The following is a 21,860-nucleotide window of genomic DNA, read 5'->3' as shown; positions in this document are numbered from 1 at the left end:
TTATTTGTAATATGGCGGGATGAGTTAGAAACCGTCCCGGACTCTGTAACTTGTATAGCACGAATCCATCGGCTCCACCTCCTATATAAAGGGGGAGCCGAGGGACGAAGAGAGAATCGAATCATTGTCTGCAAACCCTAGTTTTCATAATCGTCGAGTACTTTTCGGCTGAAACCTTCGAGATCTACTTACCCTCTACTTCCAACTAAACCCTAGCCTACAATCCATAGGCATTGACAAGTTGATACCTTGTCAATTGGCGCCGTCTGTGGGAACTAGAGGCGTAAGGAGCTGATCTCGATGGCACGCTCAAGATCTTCGACATCGTCAACCGCAAGCAACACAATGGATCGAGGTAAACAGATCGCTGCTGGTCTTGTCGATTTTGTTCCTCACCCACCCTCCCGTTTGGATGCATATGCGTATCTGGCGGAGCCCATGGAGTTGACGTTCGGAAGGTTTCACTTTCACGTCGAGAAGGAAGGATCGTATCGTGTCGAGATTCCGATTTCGTCGGGATCGTCGGTGGTCGATTCAGATTTTTCAAACTATGCATCGTCAACCGAGTCAGGAGAAGAAGAAACCTCGGCGATACGTTACGTCAGCACCAGAGCAAGAGAGAAACTCGCCAAGATCTTCAACGACATGTCGTTTGAATCATCTGCGGACTCATATATAAGCGATGGCTCAAGCGATGTCGACAGTTACGACTTCATCGACAAATCTCTCACAGTGGGCAAGGTCTTCATCAATCTCAACGATGATGTCACCAAACCCAACGTAGATCTGAGTACAAAGTATCATCAGATTTACGCCATTGAAGATCAAGAGGAGACATCGAGGCTTTCGACGATGCGGGGAAATCCATACGTCGATCCCTCCAATCTGCGACAAGGCACGGGAAACAAATACGTCGGGCCAGAGCCGCGAGATAGAGTTCAACTTTCACAAGCAGCGTGGGACAGAGCCGCGAGAGCTATGAACGGCACAGAACCAATGGCTACCACAGCCACACCAGAGGAATTGCAAGCATATCAATATAGGCTCGCACGAGCTGCCAGGGAATTGGAAAAACAGACAGCTGAGTTGAACAGGAGAAAGGAGGCAGCTTCTGCATCCAGCAGGAGAAGGGCAGATCTAAGTCGACAATCTAGAACTACGGGTGATAGCCACCGGGAGGCGCGGAATAGAGCAAGATCAAGGCTGCAACACATACCCGAAGCAGAAAGAGAGCACTTGGTCCAAAACCTCGACATGTCCTTTATGTCGATAGATACAAGAGGAAACATCATCCCTAAGACACCAGAGGCTGGGTATATGGCGACACATGCTTTTATCCTTGCATCTAAACCACCTCCGTGTGATCCAAGGGAAACAACTGTACAATATGGCGGTAGCAGAGTTGGAGCTATGGGGACAGCGTTTGTATCAACGCCTCCCGAAGGAGCGGCAAGACAAAATAGTCCACGACCCGCAAAGCAGCCGGCAGCACTCGAAGGGCCAAGTGGAGCAAGAGACACAAAGAAGCACAAGCAAGAGTCGACGTAGCGCGGCAGAGCGAAGGGATCATCGGCAATCTCCGGAGCTGACCGACGAAGATATGTGTGGCTTGCCATGCTTCACGAGGAGAGTCCGGAAAACTCGAGTCCCCTCAGGATTCAAGTTACCCGATAATTTCAAGAAGTTCGACGGCCTTCAAGATCCAGAGGATTGGCTAGTCGACTATCTGGAGACGGTGAAGCTGACAGGAGGAACTAGGGCAACAGCCATGCAAAGCATCCAGGTGCATTTGAGTGGAGCCGCACGATCTTGGATAAAGAAACTCGCTCCAGGATCCATCGACAGCTGGGAAAGTTTCGAGGATGTGTTCGTCAAGAACTTCAGGTCCACGTGCAAAAAACCCGCGTCGTTAGAGGAGTTGAGAGCGTGTCGACAAAAGCCAGATGAGCCAATGAGAAAGTACATCCAGAGGTGGAATATCATCAAAAACTCGGCAGAAAGTATATCTGACGAGAGAGCAATAGATGCGTTTGTCACAGGAGTCAGGCGTGGAGATTTTGTCGAAGATTTGGGAAGGACCAATCCAAAGACAGTATCCGCATTAATGGAGATAGCAAATAAATGGGCAGATGGAGAAGACGCTGTCCACAACAAACGGCACAGGTCGCCAGAGGAGGACCATGGTCGAAACTATCAACCGAGGCGAAGATATCCTCGGCATTACCAGAACTATGACGCTCCAGGACAAATTTCGGCAGGTTTTCGGACAAACACAGGAGGAAGCAACAGAGATGATTACCAGAGAAGCAATGAACAGCGAGGTGATAACAGGGATGATTCACGCAACAGGCAGAATAGTGGGCCTAGGTTCCCAAGACCTTTCGTGTCCCCTGAAGAGATGATGAATGGACCGTGCCAGATGCATTTTTTCCTCGACAGCAATGGTAAAAGACAGTCGAGGCACTTGCGGAAAGACCGTCGAAATTTTCAAGCAATGTTGCGGTATGCAGAACGCTAATGCGCGGGCAGCACGAGAGAAATCCTCGAGAACCCGTAAGCGAGATTCACTTGCCGCCTCCTCCGGCGATTACAGACGACAATCGGCATCGGCTCAGAATAGCGGCGACACTCGCACCACCACCTTATGTTGATCCTAACTCCAATGGAGCAAAGTGTCGATGATTCAAGGGAAGGCCGTACAATAGAGCTCAGAAAGTAATCTCACGACAGGTGTTTATGGCAGAAAAAATGCCTCCACCAACAGTTGAGTACCTTAATTGGTCAGGACAAGATATCGGCTTCACAATAGCAGATCATCCGCAGCAAGTTCCTCGACCAGGGCGATCGGCACTTATTCGCCGGCGATTATCGCGGGATTTGATGTCTCTCGAGTGTTCATAGACGCGGCGGCGCAGCTTAAACCTTATGTATGCAGATACATTGAGGAAGATGAACATATCCTTAGCAAACTTGAAACCAACGGACACAAGGTTCCACGGCATCACACCGGAGAAACCAAGTTATCCATTGGGAAAGATCAATCTCGACGTTCAGTTTGGGACCCGAGAAAATTATAGAATCGAGAGGCTCGAGTTTGAAGTCGTGGATTTTCCGTCGCAATATCACGCTCTGTTGGGACGACCAGCATATGCTAGATTTATGGCGGTGCCACATTATACATACTTGTTGTGGAGGATGCCTGGACCAAAGGGACCAATCACAGTCAAAGGAAGCTTCGCCTTAGCCGATAAGTGCGACAAAGATTTCCACCGGTTGTCAGAAACTTTCGGGATGCAAGCTGAGTACTTGGCGTCAAAAAGCATGACTGATTACGACGTCTTGCCCAGACGTTGGAAGGCCAAACAAAGAATCAACTTTCAGTACCGAGAAAAATTCAAAAGAGGTGCAGATTCACCCGATAGACCCAAAAAAGACGACATCTATCGCAAACGACATGGATATCGCATAGGAAAGCGCGCTCGTCGAGTTCCTCCGTGAGCACTGGAAAATCTTCGCATGGTGTCCAGCTGACATGCCAGGAGTACCCAGGGAACTTGCCGAGCACCACCTAAACTTGGATCCACTAGCGAGACCAATAAAACAACCTTTGCGGCGTTTTTCGGAACCAAACCGCAAAGCCATGCTGTCAGAAATCAATCGACTACAAGAAGCTGGTTTTATCAAAGAGATATTCACAGAAGCCACATGGGTAGCAAATCTTGTGCTGGTGCCGAAGAAAAACACTAAGGTCCTTCGCATGTGCGTCGACTTTACGTGTCTCAATAAACATTGTCCAAAGGATCACTTTCCCCTCCCGAGGATCGATCAAATTATCGACTCCACGGCTGGATGTGAACGTCTTTCCTTCCTGGATGCATATTCTGGTTATAACCAGATCAGATTGAAAGAAGAAGATGAAGTAAAGACCGCGTTTATTACACCTTACGGCGTGTTTTGCTACAGAACAATGCCCTTTGGTCTAAAAAATGCGGGAGCAACATATCAGAGGATGATGCAGAAGTGTTTGGCGACACAGATTGGGAAGAACGTGCAAGTATACATTGATGATGTCGTCATCACATCAAAAAAGGGGGCAACGTTGATCGAGGATCTCAAGGAAACCTTCGACAACCTTGATAAGTTCTGCCTCAAATTGAACCCAACGAAGTGTTCTTTCGGCGTCCCAGCAGGAGAACTTCTGGGATTCCTAGTCTCAGCAAGAGGGATTGAAGCAAATCCCGATAAAATACAAGCTATCGTAACAATGAGGAAGCCAACAAAGTTGAAAGAAATACAACAGCTAATCCGAGTCGCAGCTTTGAGCAGATTCGTCGCGAGGTTGGGAGAAAAAGCGCTGCCGTTCTACGCTTTGATAAAACAAGGAGATAAATTCCAGTGGAACGAAGAAGCCGACAGAGCTTTCGAGGATTTGAAGCGCACAATTTCGACACCACCAATTTTGGTGGCGCCAAAAGAAAGGGAACCTCTCCTGCTGTATATCGCAGCCACGCCCCAAGTGGTGAGCACGGTGCTAGTTGTCGAAAGGGAAGAAGAAGGAAAACTCCACGGCGTGCAGAGGCCAGTATACTTCGTCAGCGAAGTTTTATTGCCCTCAAAACAAAGGTATCCTCAGTACCAAAAAATAGCATATGGAGTGTTCACGACAGCACGAAAATTGCGCCACTATTTTTCGGCACACCCGATCATAGTGGTCAATGAAGCTCCTTTGTCAAATATATTGAACAACCCAGAAGCTACGGGTCATGTCTCCCTTTGGGGAATAGAACTTTCCCCTCGGGACATCACGTATGAAAAAAGAAAAACAATCAAGTCGCAAATACTGCCGGACTTCATCGCAGAGTGGATGGAGTTGCAAAACACAGGACCCCCAGACTTATCGAGAACCTGGACCATGAACTTTGATGGGTCCAAAAGACTAGAAGGAGCTGGCGCAGGAGTAGTACTCATATCACCTGAAGGCGACAAGTTGAAGTACATCCTTCGGATGACGTTCCCCAACGCATCTAACAACGAAGCAGAATATGAGGCTCTTATACACGGGATGAAGATGGCGAAAGCCTGCGGTGCAACTCGACTAAAAATCTTTGGCGACTCACAGTTGGTGGCACAGCAAGTTATGAACCAATGTGACGCAGTCAATGATAGCATGATGGCATACAAGGAGGTGTACAACGAGCTCGAGAAGTTGTTCGATGGATGCGAAGTAAATCATATTAGTAGATTGAGCAACGACGAAGCCGACGTTCTTGCAAACATCGGGTCGCAATGCCTTGCAGTCCCGCCAGGTGTATTCTGGGAAGAGATAACAGAAAGATCCACTAAGTCGACAAAATCAAAAAAGAAGGAGAAAAAATCCTCGGGGGCTACCAAGGAAAAGCAAGAGGAAGAAGAAGAAGATCAGGACCTGGTCATGATGATACAGATACCGTGGATGCAGCCGTACATATCATACATCCTCAGGAAAGAAATACCCGACGATCCAGTTGAGGCAAGGCGAGTAATTCGACGCTCCAAAGCTTTCACGGTGGTCAAAGGAGAATTATATAAACGAAGTATTTCAGGCGTCTTGCAAAGGTGTGTCACACCCGAAGAAGGAAGAATAATTCTGAAGGATGTACACGAAGGAATATGTGGCCACCACGCAAGTAGTCGAGCTATTGCAGCCAAGGTTTTTCGGGCAGGATTCTCTTTTGGTTGACAGCAATCGAGGACGCCAAGGACATAGTAAGAACTTGCGACGCGTGTCAAAGGTTCGCCGCAAAACCTCATTCTCCAGCAGCAGAGCTAGCACCAATACCATTGTCATGGCCCTTTGCTCAATGGGGACTTGATATGGTGGGCAAGTTACACAAATCCTGGCCAGGAGGAAAGGAGTACATGCTGGTAGCTGTCGATAAGTTTACAAAGTGGATAGAAGCGAAGCCGATAAATTCACCAGACGGAGCATCCGCAGTAAAATTCGTAAAAGGCCTCGTCTTCAGATTTGGAGTGCCCCACAGCATCGTCACAGACAACGGCAGTAACTTCACATCCCATGAATTCAAAGATTATTGCGAAGAGGTGGGTATCAAGCTGAACTTTGCGTCAGTTGCACATCCTCAAACCAATGGGCAAGTCGAGAAAGCCAATGGCATCATCTGCAATGGCATCAAGAAGCGCTTGTTAGGACCACTGGAAAAAGCTCGACATACTTGGCGTAAGAACTACCAAGCGTGTTGTGGAGCATCCGAACAACACCAAACACAGCAACGCAGGAAACTCCGTTTTTCCTGGTTCATGGAGCAGAGGCAGTACTACCAATCGAGATAGAGCACAACTCTCCACGTGTCGTTGAATATGGTGAAGAAACGTCGAGAAGAGCGCTAGAAGATGACGTCGACGCACTTGATGAAGCTTGAGATGAAGTATTATCTCGGGTAACCAAATATCAACAGGACTTGAAGAATTACCACAGTCGACGTTTGCGGCCAAGATCTTTTCAGGTGGGAGACCTAGTTCTTCGGCTCACGCAAAAAAGTCATGAAAAGCTTGAGTCACCATGGCTTGGCCCTTACATTGTCACGGAAGTAATCGGAGCAGGAGCATACAGGATAAAGGACAAGAAGACAGGGGTGGAGGAGCCAAACCCCTGGAACGTGGCGCAACTTAGGCGGTTCTACGCCTAGAGTCGAAATATAGTCCTTGTAAAACTTCAATGTACTGAAACGCCCGCGAGTTTTCAGACGCACTCTTTTCCTTTTTCGGGGCACCGAGTGGGGCCGGAGAAGGTTTTTAATGAGGCGGGCTCGCGGTGCTGCAATATAATAAAGATAGTGGCAATATAACTTTTCTTCTTTATCGACATGATCAAAGTCTTTGCTCCGACGAATTTCAATATAGTTCATCGACAAAAGAAAAGCCTTGCCTTGGTATTCAAATACCTCGTGAGTCAATAAAAATACAAAATAGTACTCAATAAAAAGCTCGGGGGCTCATATTCGCCATAAATATATAAATGCCTTGGTTCAAAACCTCGCAAATATACAAATACAGTGAAGAGTCACCGAAACACTCGGGGGCTAAACAAACAGAGAAATATAATGATTGCTTTACAATATAGTCATGGATTACAAAGAAGAAATATCTACAAGAGGAAAATAACTAGTCTTGATTCAATATGTCATCAAGAGTAACTCTGTTTTCTTCAGGGGCAGCACCAAGAAAATCGGCATAATGGCCTTCGGCAAAAAAGTCAGCATCCATCCGAAGAAGGTCCTCAATCATTTCTTCGGCTATAGGCGTAACCTTCGTGTTAATCCTGTCAACACCAACTCTTCGACGTTTTACCTTTTGATGAACTTTCGCGACAACTTGGGTAAGGTCAAGATTCGAGTGGCAGATCTGGAGCATGATAAGAGCAAATCTGGCGCCAGCTACCAGTTGAGCTTTGACAAAATCATGGATACTGCGAGCATCCTTGAACCTTTCCATCAATTGAGGAAGAGTTTTTGGTTGGACGTTCCGAGGAAACATGGAGTTGTAAACCATGGACAAGGTCTTGGTACAGAAGTCAAGGAAATCGCGAGTTTGAGAGGTGCGATCTTGAAATCTGACAATTTGGCGAGTCCTCTCTGGGGTAGCCCAAAACAAAGAACCATGGTCCAGGGAAAGATTAACAAGGAGGTTCGTCACGGCATTTACCCTTTCTTCCTCGGCGGCATCGGTAAAGGCACCTATCAAAACAACGAAGTGGAAACCTTTAAGAGACAATAGCATGAAGATGAAAGATATCAAAGGATGAAACAAGCATACCCGACATATCTGCACTGGCTTCATTCATTAATTCGAGCATGAAATTTTCTCGAGTAGTCGCCTTTTCAGCCTCGGAAGCAGCAATTTCCTTAGCAGCCACGGCCTCGCGAGCTTGTCAAGAGCAACCTTTTCGGCTTCGGATGACTTACGAGATTGCTCCATCATCACAAGTGTTTGCTTCTTCGCATCCGAAGTTCTTTGTCGAAGTTCATCCAGTTCTTGCGACAAGGTATCGTCGACAGGTGTAGCATCAGCAAAAGCTCTCCTCGCGCGAGAAGAAGAAGGCGAAACATTGGAAGGAGCGGAAGATGGAGTATAGTTATCAAATATCAACTGAAATTTAAACAAGACAACATCAAACAACAAGCAAAGATAGAGTTTTCATTAATCTCTTGGAATAATTACAAGGGCATTACAGTGGAGCTAAGGAAGTACATGTCGCCAAATGACTACTTTGGCGACAAGAGCAAAAGAAACAGAAGAAAAACGAGGAGGCATGCAACTAGACCTCCGGCCTTGACGAGCTAGGAGTCGACGATGGCTTAATCCCGAGATAGGCCAAGATCTTCTTTGTGTTGGGCTTGGCTGCCTTAATCAACGACTTCCACCTTGATTGCTCTATCTGCTCGGTGTCGCCAACTTTCATCCAGTCAATAGTCTGTCGACTGTCAGCAACCAACGCGACAGTGTTCTCAACGGCAACCTTCATATTTTCTTGGCGCATCTTCAGTCCAAGGTCTTCCGGTGTATTGAACATCTTCGCAAGGTTGAGGAAAGTCGCAGGCTCCTCCTTCTTCGGGAAGAAGTAGGGGAACAATGCCGACAATACTGCGCTAGCATTCGACACACCTTCACAAATCTCAGACCCATGAAGCTCCAGATAGGAAAGTGCGTCAAGGACAGGATCATCGACAGGATTCATCAGATCAAAATCCTGGTTTGTTTGGGCTGTCAAGGAAACAAAACATTAGTGAAAAGACAAGAAACAACGATTCTCATAAAAATAGAAGGGATCAGCAAAATTACTGAAAGTGCGGCGGCTTTGAGTTTTCAGACGCTTGAGGATTCCTTCTTCACGAGAAGCTTGCGCAGCTTTGTGCTCATCTAAGGCAGCTGTCGCATCCTCAAGTTTTTTCTGCAATTCCTCGACACCAGCAGCTTTCGCCTTGGCTTCATCAGCTTCTGCCTTGGCTTTGCTAGCAGCGAGTTCGGTTTTCTTGCGAGCCGCTTCACTTTGCTCAAGTTTTCGAGCAAGTGCGTCGGCGCGTTCGTTAGCCTCTGCAAGTTTCTCTGTCGAGATATGGAAAAGAGAGAGAAGAAAGATCAAAAATCGCGACAAGCAACAGGAGTAAAAAATCAAGGAAAAACAACAAGTATAAAAGTCGTTACCTTCGGCTCTATTAGCATATTCACGGTACCCAATAAATTGGGAACCGATGCGGAGAAGATCCTTGATCATAGGCTGTTCAAGGCGAAAACAGCAAGAGAAACATTGGCATGAAAAAAAGAAAAGGTGTAAAAATATAGATGTCGACAAGCTTACATCATCTAAGAGCAGAGTCGACGAACTGCCCAACTGAGGGGCAGGTTCAACAATCTTTTCAACCCTTGTCCTTTTTGGTGAAGGAGCAAGGGGGCTTGATGGTGGAGTAGTAGTGACGGCGTTTTGTTGAGGAGGCGAGGTTTCTTCTCCTTCAACTAGCGTGTCTGAGGCAAGTACAGTACGTGACGTGCTTGTCCGAGGAGCTACGTCAGTAGTTGGAACTTCTTCCTCGTCATCGCTATTGATCAAAAAATCGGCAGCATAAAAAGCAAGACAAGATAAATATTTCGAGTACAAAAATAGGGAGAAATAAAGACGACTTACGAGCTGACGAGGGATTCAACATAAGGATCGTAAGCTGCCTTCGGATGAGAAGGAACAACTTCTTCAGCCTTAGAGGTGCCAGAATCCTCGGCATCAGTCCTTTTCCTTTTGTTCCTTGGAGAAACAGCAGGAGGAAGGGATTGCGTCGATTCACTGGCTTCAGACTCAACTTCTTTTTCATGAGAAGCCGCAGATTTGTGAGAACCCGCGACTTCACTTTCAGGAATAGAAGAACCTTGAGTATCTTCGGCAACGATGGCCTGTTCTTCGACTTCTCCACCCTCCGGAAGAGGAGGAAGGGAAGTCATAGTAGGATGGTTCTGTAAAAAATAGTGACCAAAGGAAAATTAAAGAGATGACAATATAATGAGATGCAGAGAAAGTGCGAAACAAGATAAAAACTCGGGAAGACAAAATACCTCGGGGAGTGGATTGGCGGCGCTGTACGGTTCCACGCGACAAGAGGAAGGAATTGGGTCTTTACCCGGCGAAAGTCTTCGAATCAACTTCTCCAAGTCCTTGGTGGAAAGATCACCGGAGATTCTGTTGGCATCATTTTTACCAGAATACGTCCAAAGGGGATTTTTGCGAGCCTGAAGAGGCTGCACTCTAATCCTAAGGAAGTAGGCAGTGATTTGAACACCAGACAGCTCTTTGCCTCGAGTGTTTTGAAGCTGACGAATACGAGACATGAGTGCCTCTGTCGCCTTTTTCTCTTCCTCGGAAGCTTCGGCATCCCAGGAGCGGCGGCGCTGAATTCTGGCACTTCCGTCGAAAGGAACTATGTTGTGCTCAACGGAGTTGGCGCTTTCTTCGTGAATGTAGAGCCACTTTTTGCGCCATCCTTGGACAGAATTAGGAAATTTGACGTCGAAATAGTCGACATCAGTACGAACACAGATAACAACGCCACCTATGTTATAAGTGACGTTGTGGGAGCCATTGCGGCGGAGGCAGAAAATGCGTTTCCACAGAGCCCAATTGGGAGGGATTCCGAGGAAGCATTCGCAAAGTGTGATGAAAATATAAATGTGAAGGATGGAATTGGGGGTCAACTGGTGCAGTTGAATCCCATAAACGAAAAGAAGGCCGCGGAGGAAATCATGAATTGGGGTCGAAAGGCCGCGGATTAGGTGATCAACAAAACTAACCCGATATTCCATTGGAGGCTTGGGGTAGCTTTCTTCGCTGGGAAAGCGGATGGCGTCCTCCTTCTTCATGAGGCCAAGCCTCTTCAGCATGTTGATGTCCTGGTTGGAGATTTTAGATCTCTCCCATTCAAGATCCTCGGCGGCCATCTTGGATTCCGGAGTACTGTGGCGAGTGAGTCGCGTGCGCGGTGGCATCAACGGCAATGGGCAGAGCAATGCTCGTAAGTGCAGAAGATCAGAGAGAGTTGGGCGCAGGGGAAGCTTTTGCGAAGAGGAATAGATGAGCAGCGCAAGCGAGGGGATGAACGGAGGTTGAAGAAAGGTTTATATAAGAATCGGGTGAAGCAGTGTGCCGTTGGATGAAGAAATCGTGTGGTGAGAATAGATCTTCTAGATACAAGGGCAAAAAGGTATTTTTACTGAGAAATGCGTTACCGTACGTGCGCCAGAAAAAGCGGAGGACGTGTGTCCCCCACTTGCACGACGTGTCAACGTGGTGGAAGCAATGGACCCACAGGGCAGAAAAATCACGACTATTCGAGAAGGATGAAGTAAATTTGATTAAGGGAAGCATGTCGACAAGAAAAATAAAAGAAGATTGGCGACAGGAAGAATTATTCAATACTTCGGGAGCCTTTGATCAAAAACAAGTTTTTCCCCAAATGCTCGGGGGCTACTTCGACAAAAAGTAAAATTTCGACTATGTCAATATAGAAATTGCGGGAGCCTACAACCAAGCACAAGTTCTTGGCTGTAGCCTCGGGGGCTACTCCCATCGGGAGCGCTGTTCGCGCACCCGAGAGATAAAAAAAAAGAAGAAGAAAGAGATCATATTGGGAAATAATGACAATATAGCGACAAGGTGGACTAAAATGTTGAGCCTACAACCAAGCACAAGTTCTTGGTTGTAGCCTCGGGGGCTACTCCCATCGGGAACGCTGTTCGCGTGCCCGATGAAATTAACAAAGGAAAAATAGGAAAGTAAGAGAGTATATTTCGAGTTATAATTAACTCTACATATACTCCCATCGGGAGAGCAATATAAGTCATATTTGACTCGATAAAATGTGCCATTCCAACAGCCGGAAAAGTACTCGACAATATATTCTCGGAAACGCAGAAGTTGCGATCAATTTCTGAATGCCGCAAATTTGCGAAGGTAAGACCCAGATCCGTTCTGCTTGGCGTGGCATCGCCAAAGACTGCGCTCTGCTACCTTTATCCGTATCAACGGATACGAAGAAAAATCCTAACGGACGCGTTAGGTACCCGATAAATTTGGTAGGACTCGACGAGAATGGTAAGACCTTAAGCGGCACTGTCGAAGTTTACACCGATCTCCGAGATCATGTCCAGGGACGTGATTTTGAAGTAGGTTTTTGCGGATTGCCACTAGAGCAGTTAACTAGTACCTGATCCGTCAGATGAACTAGCCCCAACTACCATTATCCCTGTACAATATAGAATCTTATGTGAAGAAATATAAAAAAGTTAAAGCTTTCGAATAAAAATAAACAGTGGAGATTTTCCCTGATTCTACGATTCAAGCAAAATCTCGGGAGACTACGACATAGGCATCCCAAATGGGCTCCGAAGATAGTACCCGGGGTTTACTGAAGGCCCACTACCCGAAGAATAAGAAGATTCGGGAGCCCAAGATATATCAAGGAAAGTTAAGAGTTGTAATAGGAAGTGTTATTTGTAATATGGCGGGATGAGTTAGAAACCGTCCCGGACTCTGTAACTTGTATAGCACGAATCCCTCGGCTCCACCTCCTATATAAAGGGGGAGCCGAGGGACGAAGAGAGAATCGAATCATTGTCTGCAAACCCTAGTTTTCATAATCGTCGAGTACTTTTCGGCTGAAACCTTCGAGATCTACTTACCCTCTACTTCCAACTAAACCCTAGCCTACAATCCATAGGCATTGACAAGTTGATACCTTAAACAGCAGGAGCACTGGTGCCCATGAGCCAAAGACACTTTTCGATTGGTCGTGTTCTATTATTTTAGACTACTCGAGGTAGTCAGCCGAGACATTTCATGTGCATATCTTAAAACCATTTTTCAAGTACCGACAATAAGTTTCCTCCATCTCTCATTGACTAAGAAAAAAGTGTTCAACTAATTAGCGGAAAACGGGAGTAAAACAATACAAACACCCTTGTCAAGGAACATGATAGCCACGTGGGCACACCCAGGCTACCTCTCACTCTACGTATGCAACCCACACTCCCCCCAAAAGAAAATGTCGTCAAGCCTACAAACAAGTGTTGTTGGAGATATGCCCAAGAGGCAATAATAAAAGTGGTTATTATATATCTTTGTGTTTATGATAAATGTTTATATACCATGCTATAATTGTATTAACCGAAATATTGATACATGTGTGTTATGTAAACAACAATGAGTCCCTAGTAAGCCTCTTAACTAGCTTGTTGATTAATAAATGATTAAAGTTTCATAATCATGAACATTGGATGTTATTAATAACAAGGTTATATCATTATATGAATGATGTAATGGACACACCCAATTAAGTGTAGCATAAGATCACGTCATTAAGTTATTTGCTATAAGATTTCGATACATAGTTACCTAGTCCTTATCGACCATGAGATCATGTAAATCACTTATACCGGAAAGGTACTTTGATTACATCAAACACCACTGCGTAAATGGGTGGCTATAAAGGTGGGATTAAGTATCCGGAAAGTATGAGTTGAGGCACATGGATCAACAGTGGGATTTGTCCATCCCGATGACGGATAGATATACTCTGGGCCCTCTCGGTGGAATGTCGTCTAAATAGCTTGCAAGCATATGAATAGTTTATAAGAGACCACATACCACGGTACAAGTAAAGAGTACTTGTCAGGAAACGAGGTTGAACAAGGTATGGAGAGATACCGATTGACATAGGCATCCCAAATGGGCCTGCCGAAGATAGTACCCGGGGTTTACTGAAGGCCCACTACCCGAAGAATAAGAAGATTCGGGAGCCCAAGATATATCAAGGAAAGTTAAGAGTTGTAATAGGAAGTGTTATTTGTAATATGGCGGGATGAGTTAGAAACCGTCCCGGACTCTGTAACTTGTATAGCACGAATCCCTCGGCTCCACCTCCTATATAAAGGGGGAGCCGAGGGACGAAGAGAGAATCGAATCATTGTCTGCAAACCCTAGTTTTCATAATCGTCGAGTACTTTTCGGCTGAAACCTTCGAGATCTACTTACCCTCTACTTCCAACTAAACCCTAGCCTACAATCCATAGGCATTGACAAGTTGATACCTTGTCAATTGGCGCCGTCTGTGGGAACTAGAGGCGTAAGGAGCTGACCTCGATGGCACGCTCAAGATCTTCGACATCGTCAACCGCAAGCAACACAATGGATCGAGGTAAATAGATCGCAAGCAACACAAGGTATGGAGAGATACCGATGATCAAACCTCGGACAAGTAAAATATCGCATGACAAAGGGAATTGGTATCGTATGTGAATGGTTCATTCGATCACTAAGTCATCGTTGAATATGTGGGAGCCATTATGGATCTCCAGATCCCGCTATTGGTTATTGGTCGGAGAGAGTTCTCAAACCATGACTACATAGTTCGCGAACCATAGGGTGACACACTTAAGGTTTGATGTCGTAATAGTAGAACTTGAATATGGAATGTAGTTCGAAGATTTGTTCGGAGTCTCGGATGGGATCCCGGACATCACGAGGAGTTCCGGAATAGTCCGGAGAATAAGATTCATATATAGGAAGTCATTTTATAAGTTTGAAAATGATCCGGTGAATTTATGGAAGGTTCTAGAAGGCTCTAGAAAAGTCCGGAAGAAATCACTTTGGAAGGCGGAGTCCCGGAGGGACTCCACCACCCATGGCCGGCCAACCCTAGAGGGGTGGAGTCCCAAGTGGACTCCACCAAGGGGGGCCGGCCACCCCCCCCCCCCCCATGGAAGGGTGGGAGTCCCACTTGAGGTGGGAATCCCACCTTGGGTAGGTTTCCCTACACATGGAAGGTTTTGGGTTGGGGTCTTATTCGAAGACTTGTAGTCCAACACTTGGGGGTTCCACCTATATAATGAGGGGCCAAGGGGAGGGGGCCGGCCACCACAACACCACCACCTTGGCCGCACCCCAAGGAGGCCGGCCACCCCCTCTTCCCAAACCCTAGCCGCCCCACTCCTCCCCCTCTCCCGCAACGCTTAGCGAAGCTCCGCCGGAGATCTCCATCGTCACCGCCACCACGCCGTCGTGCTGCCGGATTCAAGGAGGAGCTACTACTTCCGCTGCCCGCTGAAACGGGGAGAAGGACGTCGTCTTCATCAACACCGAACGTGTGACCGAGTACGGAGGTGCTGCCCGATTGTGGCACCGTCAAGATCTTCTACGCGCTTTTGAAAGCGGCAAGTGATCGTCTACCGCAGCAACGAGAGCCTCCTCTTGTAGGCTTTGGAAATCTTCAAGGGTTAGTCTCGTTCATCCCCTCGTTGCTACCGTCTTCTAGATTGCATCTTGGCTTGGATTGCGTTCTCGCGGTAGGAATTTTTTTGCTTTCTATGCTACGAATCCCTACAAGTGTCATCGTTGTTGCTTCTCCATGAGCAAGCGACTCCAACTTCTTCGTAGGCAACCGTCATGGAAGCCCTCGTCACAAAAACAAGTGAAGCTACACCACGAACCACCAAATAGTCAGTCAACACACGCGCGCAACACGGGGGCTCTAGTTTTAATGGGGGAGTTACAAAAAATGAAATGTACAAGGGTGGTGCCGTGAAGGGTTACCGAGCTGGACCAGTCGTCACATGTCATTGTCACTTCACATACACCATCGCTGGAGCTCCATCTCCACAATAAGTGTCATAGCACGGCGACTATCGCCTTTTGTTTCATTATTGAAATGTCCAACGACACATTATGTACCAGAAAGGGTTGAAACATGAATCAACCACTTAAAATTAGAAAAATGATACACAGGACGTCGTCCAACCCCACCGGTTGAACAAAAACGGTGCTACCATTTTCAAACGGTTGCACCTAGTAACCATGTCCCGGTGCAGCTCTTCCAGCTCGAGACGATGACTACGTATAGATCTAGTGCAAAGGCAGTGGGATAACCTACAAGAAAGAAGAGTGATTAGATCTGTTAAAAATAATGAAGACCCCCTTGTGCTTTATCTTGGTTTGGTAAACCCATGCAATTAGTTTCCGAACAAATTCGTCATATTAGTTGGGGGTATTATACTAAAAGTCATGCGAACAATACGCCAAATAACTTTGGGAAGGGGACACTCGAATAATAAATGTTGGATTGTTTCATATTGATTATAAAAATAACACTTTATATTACCCTGCCATTTTTTCGCTAGATTATCTTAGTATCACTTTTCTCTGAAGAAACCATATAAAAATCCTTATTTGCAGTGGTAGCTTAATATTCCAAATGTATTTTGAAGATAAGGAGTATGACTATTCATATGCTAAAAAGTGAGATTTCAATATACGCACCCGGGAAGTCAGATTCCAAACAAACACATCTTTGTGTTCAGATAATTGGATATCCATCAGACGAAGCACCAAGTGAATCCATCGTGCCCATTTACTCTCGGTTAAAATCCATCCAAATCCTATAGTATGAGGGTTATGAGATAAAATATCGGCCACCGAAACTTATTTCATTGTACTATGTTATTTAACAAAGCATTGTTGAGAAAGGGGTGAGTTAGCCAACCACGTGTCTTCCGAAAAACGCATATTTTCCCATGTCCAATTTTAAAGGAACCTGTACAAACTAAATCATCTTCAACTTTAATAAGTCTCTTCCAGAAAGGTGAATCAGTAGCCTTTGCTTTAACTCGGGATACAGTTTTTTAGTTATGATATTTGTTTTGAATTAATTCATGTTGTGCTCCCTCTTTGTTAAGTAATTTGTAAAGCTATTTCCTCAACATTCACCTATTGTCTGCAAGTTCGATCCCCCCCCCCCCCCCCCCCCCCCCCACACCACACACACACATCAAAGAAGCCTAATCTTTTTCTTACACCTTTTGGTATTTCAAAGAAATAAAACATAAACATGAGTTAACCTATATAAGCACAAAGTTAACAAGAACTAACCTATCGCCATATGAAAGAAACTTTCTCAACCAACTTGCTAACTTGTTCTCAAAGCGATCCTCAACCGGTTTTCATTCACCGTTCCTTAAATTGCAAAAATAATTGGTAGTTCTAGGTATTTAAACGGGAAATAACCAGGGACTCGCAACCGAACAGATTCCTATGTTGACCTTCCACTTCTATTGACCGACCAAAGCAGAAAACTTCACTGTTACGAAAGTTATTTTTTAGTCTAGACAATTGTTCGATGATACTTAGGACAAGTAATCCTTACGATATTGAGAACCTTGAGATCTTGAGAATCTTGTTTTTCTTCCAACCAAAGGTTTTGAAACTAATTGGAACACATGTTCTCTGTGCAACAAATCCTCCACCACTAGGATGGACGTTTGCCTGATCTCAAAAAGAAAAGGATGGACGTTTTTGCCAAGAATGGTTTGCTGCTCTTGAAGGAAGCGTAGGTACTCTAGTGAATCCAATCCTGATGCAATCAAGTCAGTAACTTGGAAGATCCATGCGACGCTGCAATCGTGACATGCCAAAAGAAGGTGGACATGCCCTAGTATCTCCACCCGAGATCTCGTCCCACTGCCATATATAGGCTCGGATCGATGATCTTATCGCACCGGTGCACGGTCGGTTTACTTGTTGTTTTCGCAGGACCATTGCACGTACAGCCTAAAGGTACACGGAGACCCTGGGTACAGCGTACACAGCAACAACCGTTCCGCCATGGTGGAGGACTGTGATGTAGCGCAATATACAAAGAAATCACACTCTTGGGAGCAATAATTCGAAAGTAATCGCACCAACAATGTGAGCATGTATCATCCTGATCCCGGGAAATATGGATATCGAGGAAAGGGAAACAAAGAGCGGATTGAGGAGCGACAGCTGGGGAAAAGGGTGTGGGGCGATCGACAAGCTGCGCTGGATTATATTTAAGGTGTGACTACTTCCCAATGGGTAAAATTAGTAAAACCGTTATTTTCCATACTTGATATTTCTTAGTTCTTTCTACTCCGGAAATCTAATTCGGTCGATAATCACGAAAAACTGATATTTTTTGTGATCGATGTAAAAAGACAAAAACATGTCTCACAAAAAGCCTTATTTTTGGCACCAAATTTTGTCTTTATTACATAGCTCAAACGACAAGTTGATTTTTTTTTATAAAAAGACTATGCACACGTAGCATGTGAAGATTTACACGTGAATATATATATTTTTTAAATTTTTTAAAGTATACTAAAATGCATTTCAAAATAAAGAAAGCATATCCATTTGAGAGCCAACAACATCACTCCTCTTCTCAACAATGATTTCATGGCTCTTTCTAGAGTTTTACCGGAGGTAAATATCACGAGTAGGGCATGCGGCCCCGACCGATTCTGCCCAGTTGCCAGGCATGGGATCCCCGAGAGCGTGGGCGTGCAGACCGGACTTCCTTCTTTCTTTCCGCCGTACGTCCCGAAGAGGAGCGGCCGGCCTGGTCGCGGCGGTTCTCTGATCCGCCGGCCTCGGCAGATCGATCCAACGATGGCGGCGAGGCATGTGCTGGGTCTATCTGCTGCGCCGTACGCAGCGGATTCGGGCTCATTGCCCCACTGCCTTTTAACGGGGATGGGTGACAGGCATTGGTTGGTTGTTGGTGCCTTGGTGGAAGGGAGCAGTAGGCAGGCACGGCACACGGACGACCTACAGCTAGTGCGTGTCTATACCTTCGGCTCGGGTTGATTATTTCATCTAGAAACTAAGCCTTTTTTATTGCAGAAACGGCCTCAGGATATGTATTATCTGGAAACAAGGACGTCCTTACAAGAAAAAAGAAATAGAACACAAGTTTTTTTTTTTTTTGAGAACCGAACACAAGTTTTTAAACAGTTTAGCACCATCTTTCTCCTGCATCCCTCGACGGCTCGCCATGTGCTAACCTCCATTCCGCCTCTAGGAATTGTAGAAGCAGAATCAGAAAAGTCACCGACGTAGACTAGAAGAAGCTGGAATACCATGATCTTGGAAGATTGCAGTCTTGAAGGTGCTAGTACCGAGATGGGCCTGGAGATAATCCCAACTCCGGCTTGAGAAAGAAGGGGGACACCGGACAGTAAAATCGCATGTTCCTCAGACGAAGACATACTTGGTTTGGCTTCAACGGCGGAGGCTTGGATACCAGTACGCTCGACCGTAGACAGAAAGTAACCACGCCAGACCTAATGCCCGACGACCGACTCCAAACTACAACATGTTGATGATCCTTCAGAGAAAACATCGGTCTATGGTGGGTCGAAGGACTTTTAAGGGCATCTCCAACCGGGCGACCCAAACGGACGCGCTGGGCCGTCCGTTTTGGGCCGTTTGCGTAACCGAGCGGACGCGCGGACGGAGCTCCGCGTCCGCGCGTCCGTTTGGGTCGCACGCTGCGCCCAACGCAACGGCCACCCATTTGGCCATTTGGCCTATTTCTTTGGAAAATAGGTCCTCTGGCCACAGATCCTTATAAACAATGTCTAACAAATATAGAATAATATCTCGTAAACATAGAAGAATATATAATAAACATAAAATATTATCAAATAGCATAAAATATTATCAAATGTACCATGATAAATCAAATAAAATGTGCCATAGTTTGAGAAAAATATAAAAATTACAATTGAGATTGTCTAACTCAAATTGGGCGCTCGAGGATCTCCTTCTGTCTCTTCTCGAACCAAGCTCTCTTTGCCTCGCTCATGTTGGTCAAGTCGGCGTTCATGATAAGGTTGTCCTCGGCTTGGCGTTTGAGCTCAACTTCCTTCGCCTTCAGCTCCACCTCTTTGGCCCTTGCCATTGCTATGAGCTCAAGTTCTCTCTCTTTGAGCTCAAGTTCTTTAGCTTTGGTCTTGGCCTTGACCTCTTCAATCTCAAGCTTCTTCTGCTGGACATCAAAGAATTTCTTCCTGTCCTCTTCTTTCTCCCGGCGTCTCCTCTCATCCCTCTTGTCCGTGGACACCTCTCTGTCCGCATGCATCTCCTTCAAAGTGCCGTACAATAGCATGGACGAAGCATCACGCTTCATGTCGGCTTTGGTTGACTTGTGGCCGCATGGACGACTTGCACGAAGCGGAGCTACCGCAAGGCTGCCCACCATCAAGGTCAATGACAGTGGCATCTTTGGCGGGATTGTTGCCAGTCAAGGTCGCCATGTACCCCTCGTACCCCTCCTGGAACTTGGGGGTGCCGTGGAGTTCCTTCCAACAATGAGGGAAGGCAAAGGTCTTCTCTCCATTGTTGACTTTGTAGAATTCCAAAGCTCGCCACACCTAGAGCAAAGTGAGACAACAACGATAAACAGATGTGCAAACATCGGATGAATAAGTTGAGGTTAAGAATCATACCAAGTCCTTCACACCCATGCCACTAACGGGGACCCGCTTCGCGTGATCATACGCCGCCTGGAACTTGTTGCATTCCGTTTGAATTGCTCCCCACCTCTTTTGGAGCGATATTTCGCTGCGGTCGCTCTCAAATGGCTCCTGTCCATATTTGCGATGTTCATGGAAGTATTCATAGATCCGGCGCCAGAATGCGGTCCCCTTCTGCTCGGCACCCGTCAACGCATCTTGCCCGATGGTCAACCATCCATCGACGAGCACCTTGTCCTCCTTCTCCGTGTAGTTGCCGGTTCGTTTGCTTACCCGGCGGGCTCGAGCTTGTGCAGCTGCGGCTTGTGTGAGGGCCTCACCGAACAACGGCTCCTCCGCGATGTTTATGCTGCCGGGACCGGCAGTTGTGCCCTCCTGTGTGTCAATGGGAGGTGGCTGGGGAACCTGCTGTGTCGAAGGATATGGCAGGGTCGTCGGCATTGTCTGCGCGAAAGACGGAGGGGCCTGCACGGTGGACGGTGACTGCGCGCGCGCGGCCGACATATCGTCGAACAGGTTGCGTGCACCGGCCATCGCAGCTGCTTCCAGGTTCTTGGGGCCTTTGGAGTTCGCCGGCGCACGGTTCAGGTCAATGGACGAAGGTGACGGCCCCGTCATGGACTCGCCCACCTCCGGTGACCCATCCCGTGACTGGTACGCCTGCCGCCCTGAATGCGCCCCCATTTCGTGCCCAAACGGGGCAGTCGGTGGGGCAGTTGACCTTGGAGGAAGGGGCCGGGTCACGGACGAGGCCGAGCTCCCCCCCGAGGCCGCGCCGGTGCCGGGGATGATCATGTGCTGGCCGAGCGCTGCGTGGCCGTAAAAGAGCATGGCCTGCGCCTGCTGCTCTTGAAGGAGAGTGGTCTTCGCGAGCGTTTGGAGTTCGAGGAGCTGCTCCGCTGCCCGCACCCGCTCCTCCTTGGCGGCGGCGTTCTTCTTCCGCAGATCACACGCCCTGCGCCGCACCCCCCGCTTCTTGCTCTCCATCGCCCTCTGCTCCGCGGTGAGGTCGGGCTTCGCCTTCTTCGTCGGCGGCCCGGGCTCCACGACCACCGGAGCGTCCAGTTCAGGAGCCGCCTCCACGGCAGGAGCGGCAACGGCCGCGGGCAGTGCGTCCTCTCGGATGGTGGCGGTGGTGGCGGTGGCGGCGGCAGTCGCTTCGTCGGCCATCTCTAGGTTTTGGGAGTACAGTGGAGTGTTTCTGTTTTGGGAGGCAGACAGGCGGGCCAGGGGCGGACAAGGGGAGGACGCGAGCGACCAGCCTTTCGCGTCCGCGGCCACGCAAACTCGTCCAAGATTTGGACCGTGTTTGGGTCGTCCCGGACGCCGCGGCCATCCGTTTTAGGAATGGGTCCACGCGCTGGGCCGCATTTTTGTCCGTTTAGACCCATCCGGACGCGCGGGCGCGGGATGGGTCACCCGGTTGGAGATGCCCTAACACCAGATCCAAGGTTCCCCACCATCCTGCCCCGTAGCTGCCGGCCGTGTGCAGGGAA

General features: G+C 47.3%; 1 protein-coding gene across 1 annotated transcript; it reads right to left on the bottom strand.

Moving 5' to 3' along the window:
• Positions 1 to 20,007: 20,007 nt before the first annotated feature.
• On the bottom strand, positions 20,008 to 21,351 carry LOC139835444 (uncharacterized). Its single transcript, XM_071825299.1, has 2 exons — positions 20,338 to 21,351; positions 20,008 to 20,262 (listed from the first exon to the last, which is right to left on the bottom strand). The coding sequence occupies exons 1-2, from the start codon at positions 21,349 to 21,351 to the stop codon at positions 20,008 to 20,010; spliced, it is 1,269 nt and encodes a 422-aa protein (XP_071681400.1).
• Positions 21,352 to 21,860: the final 509 nt, after the last annotated feature.

The sequence above is a fragment of the Lolium perenne genome, chromosome 2 (genome assembly GCF_019359855.2).
Source record: "Lolium perenne isolate Kyuss_39 chromosome 2, Kyuss_2.0, whole genome shotgun sequence".
Taxonomy (NCBI): domain Eukaryota; kingdom Viridiplantae; phylum Streptophyta; class Magnoliopsida; order Poales; family Poaceae; genus Lolium; species Lolium perenne.
The sequence above is the reverse complement of the archived record's forward strand: the minus strand, read 5'-3'. Positions and strand labels throughout refer to the sequence as shown.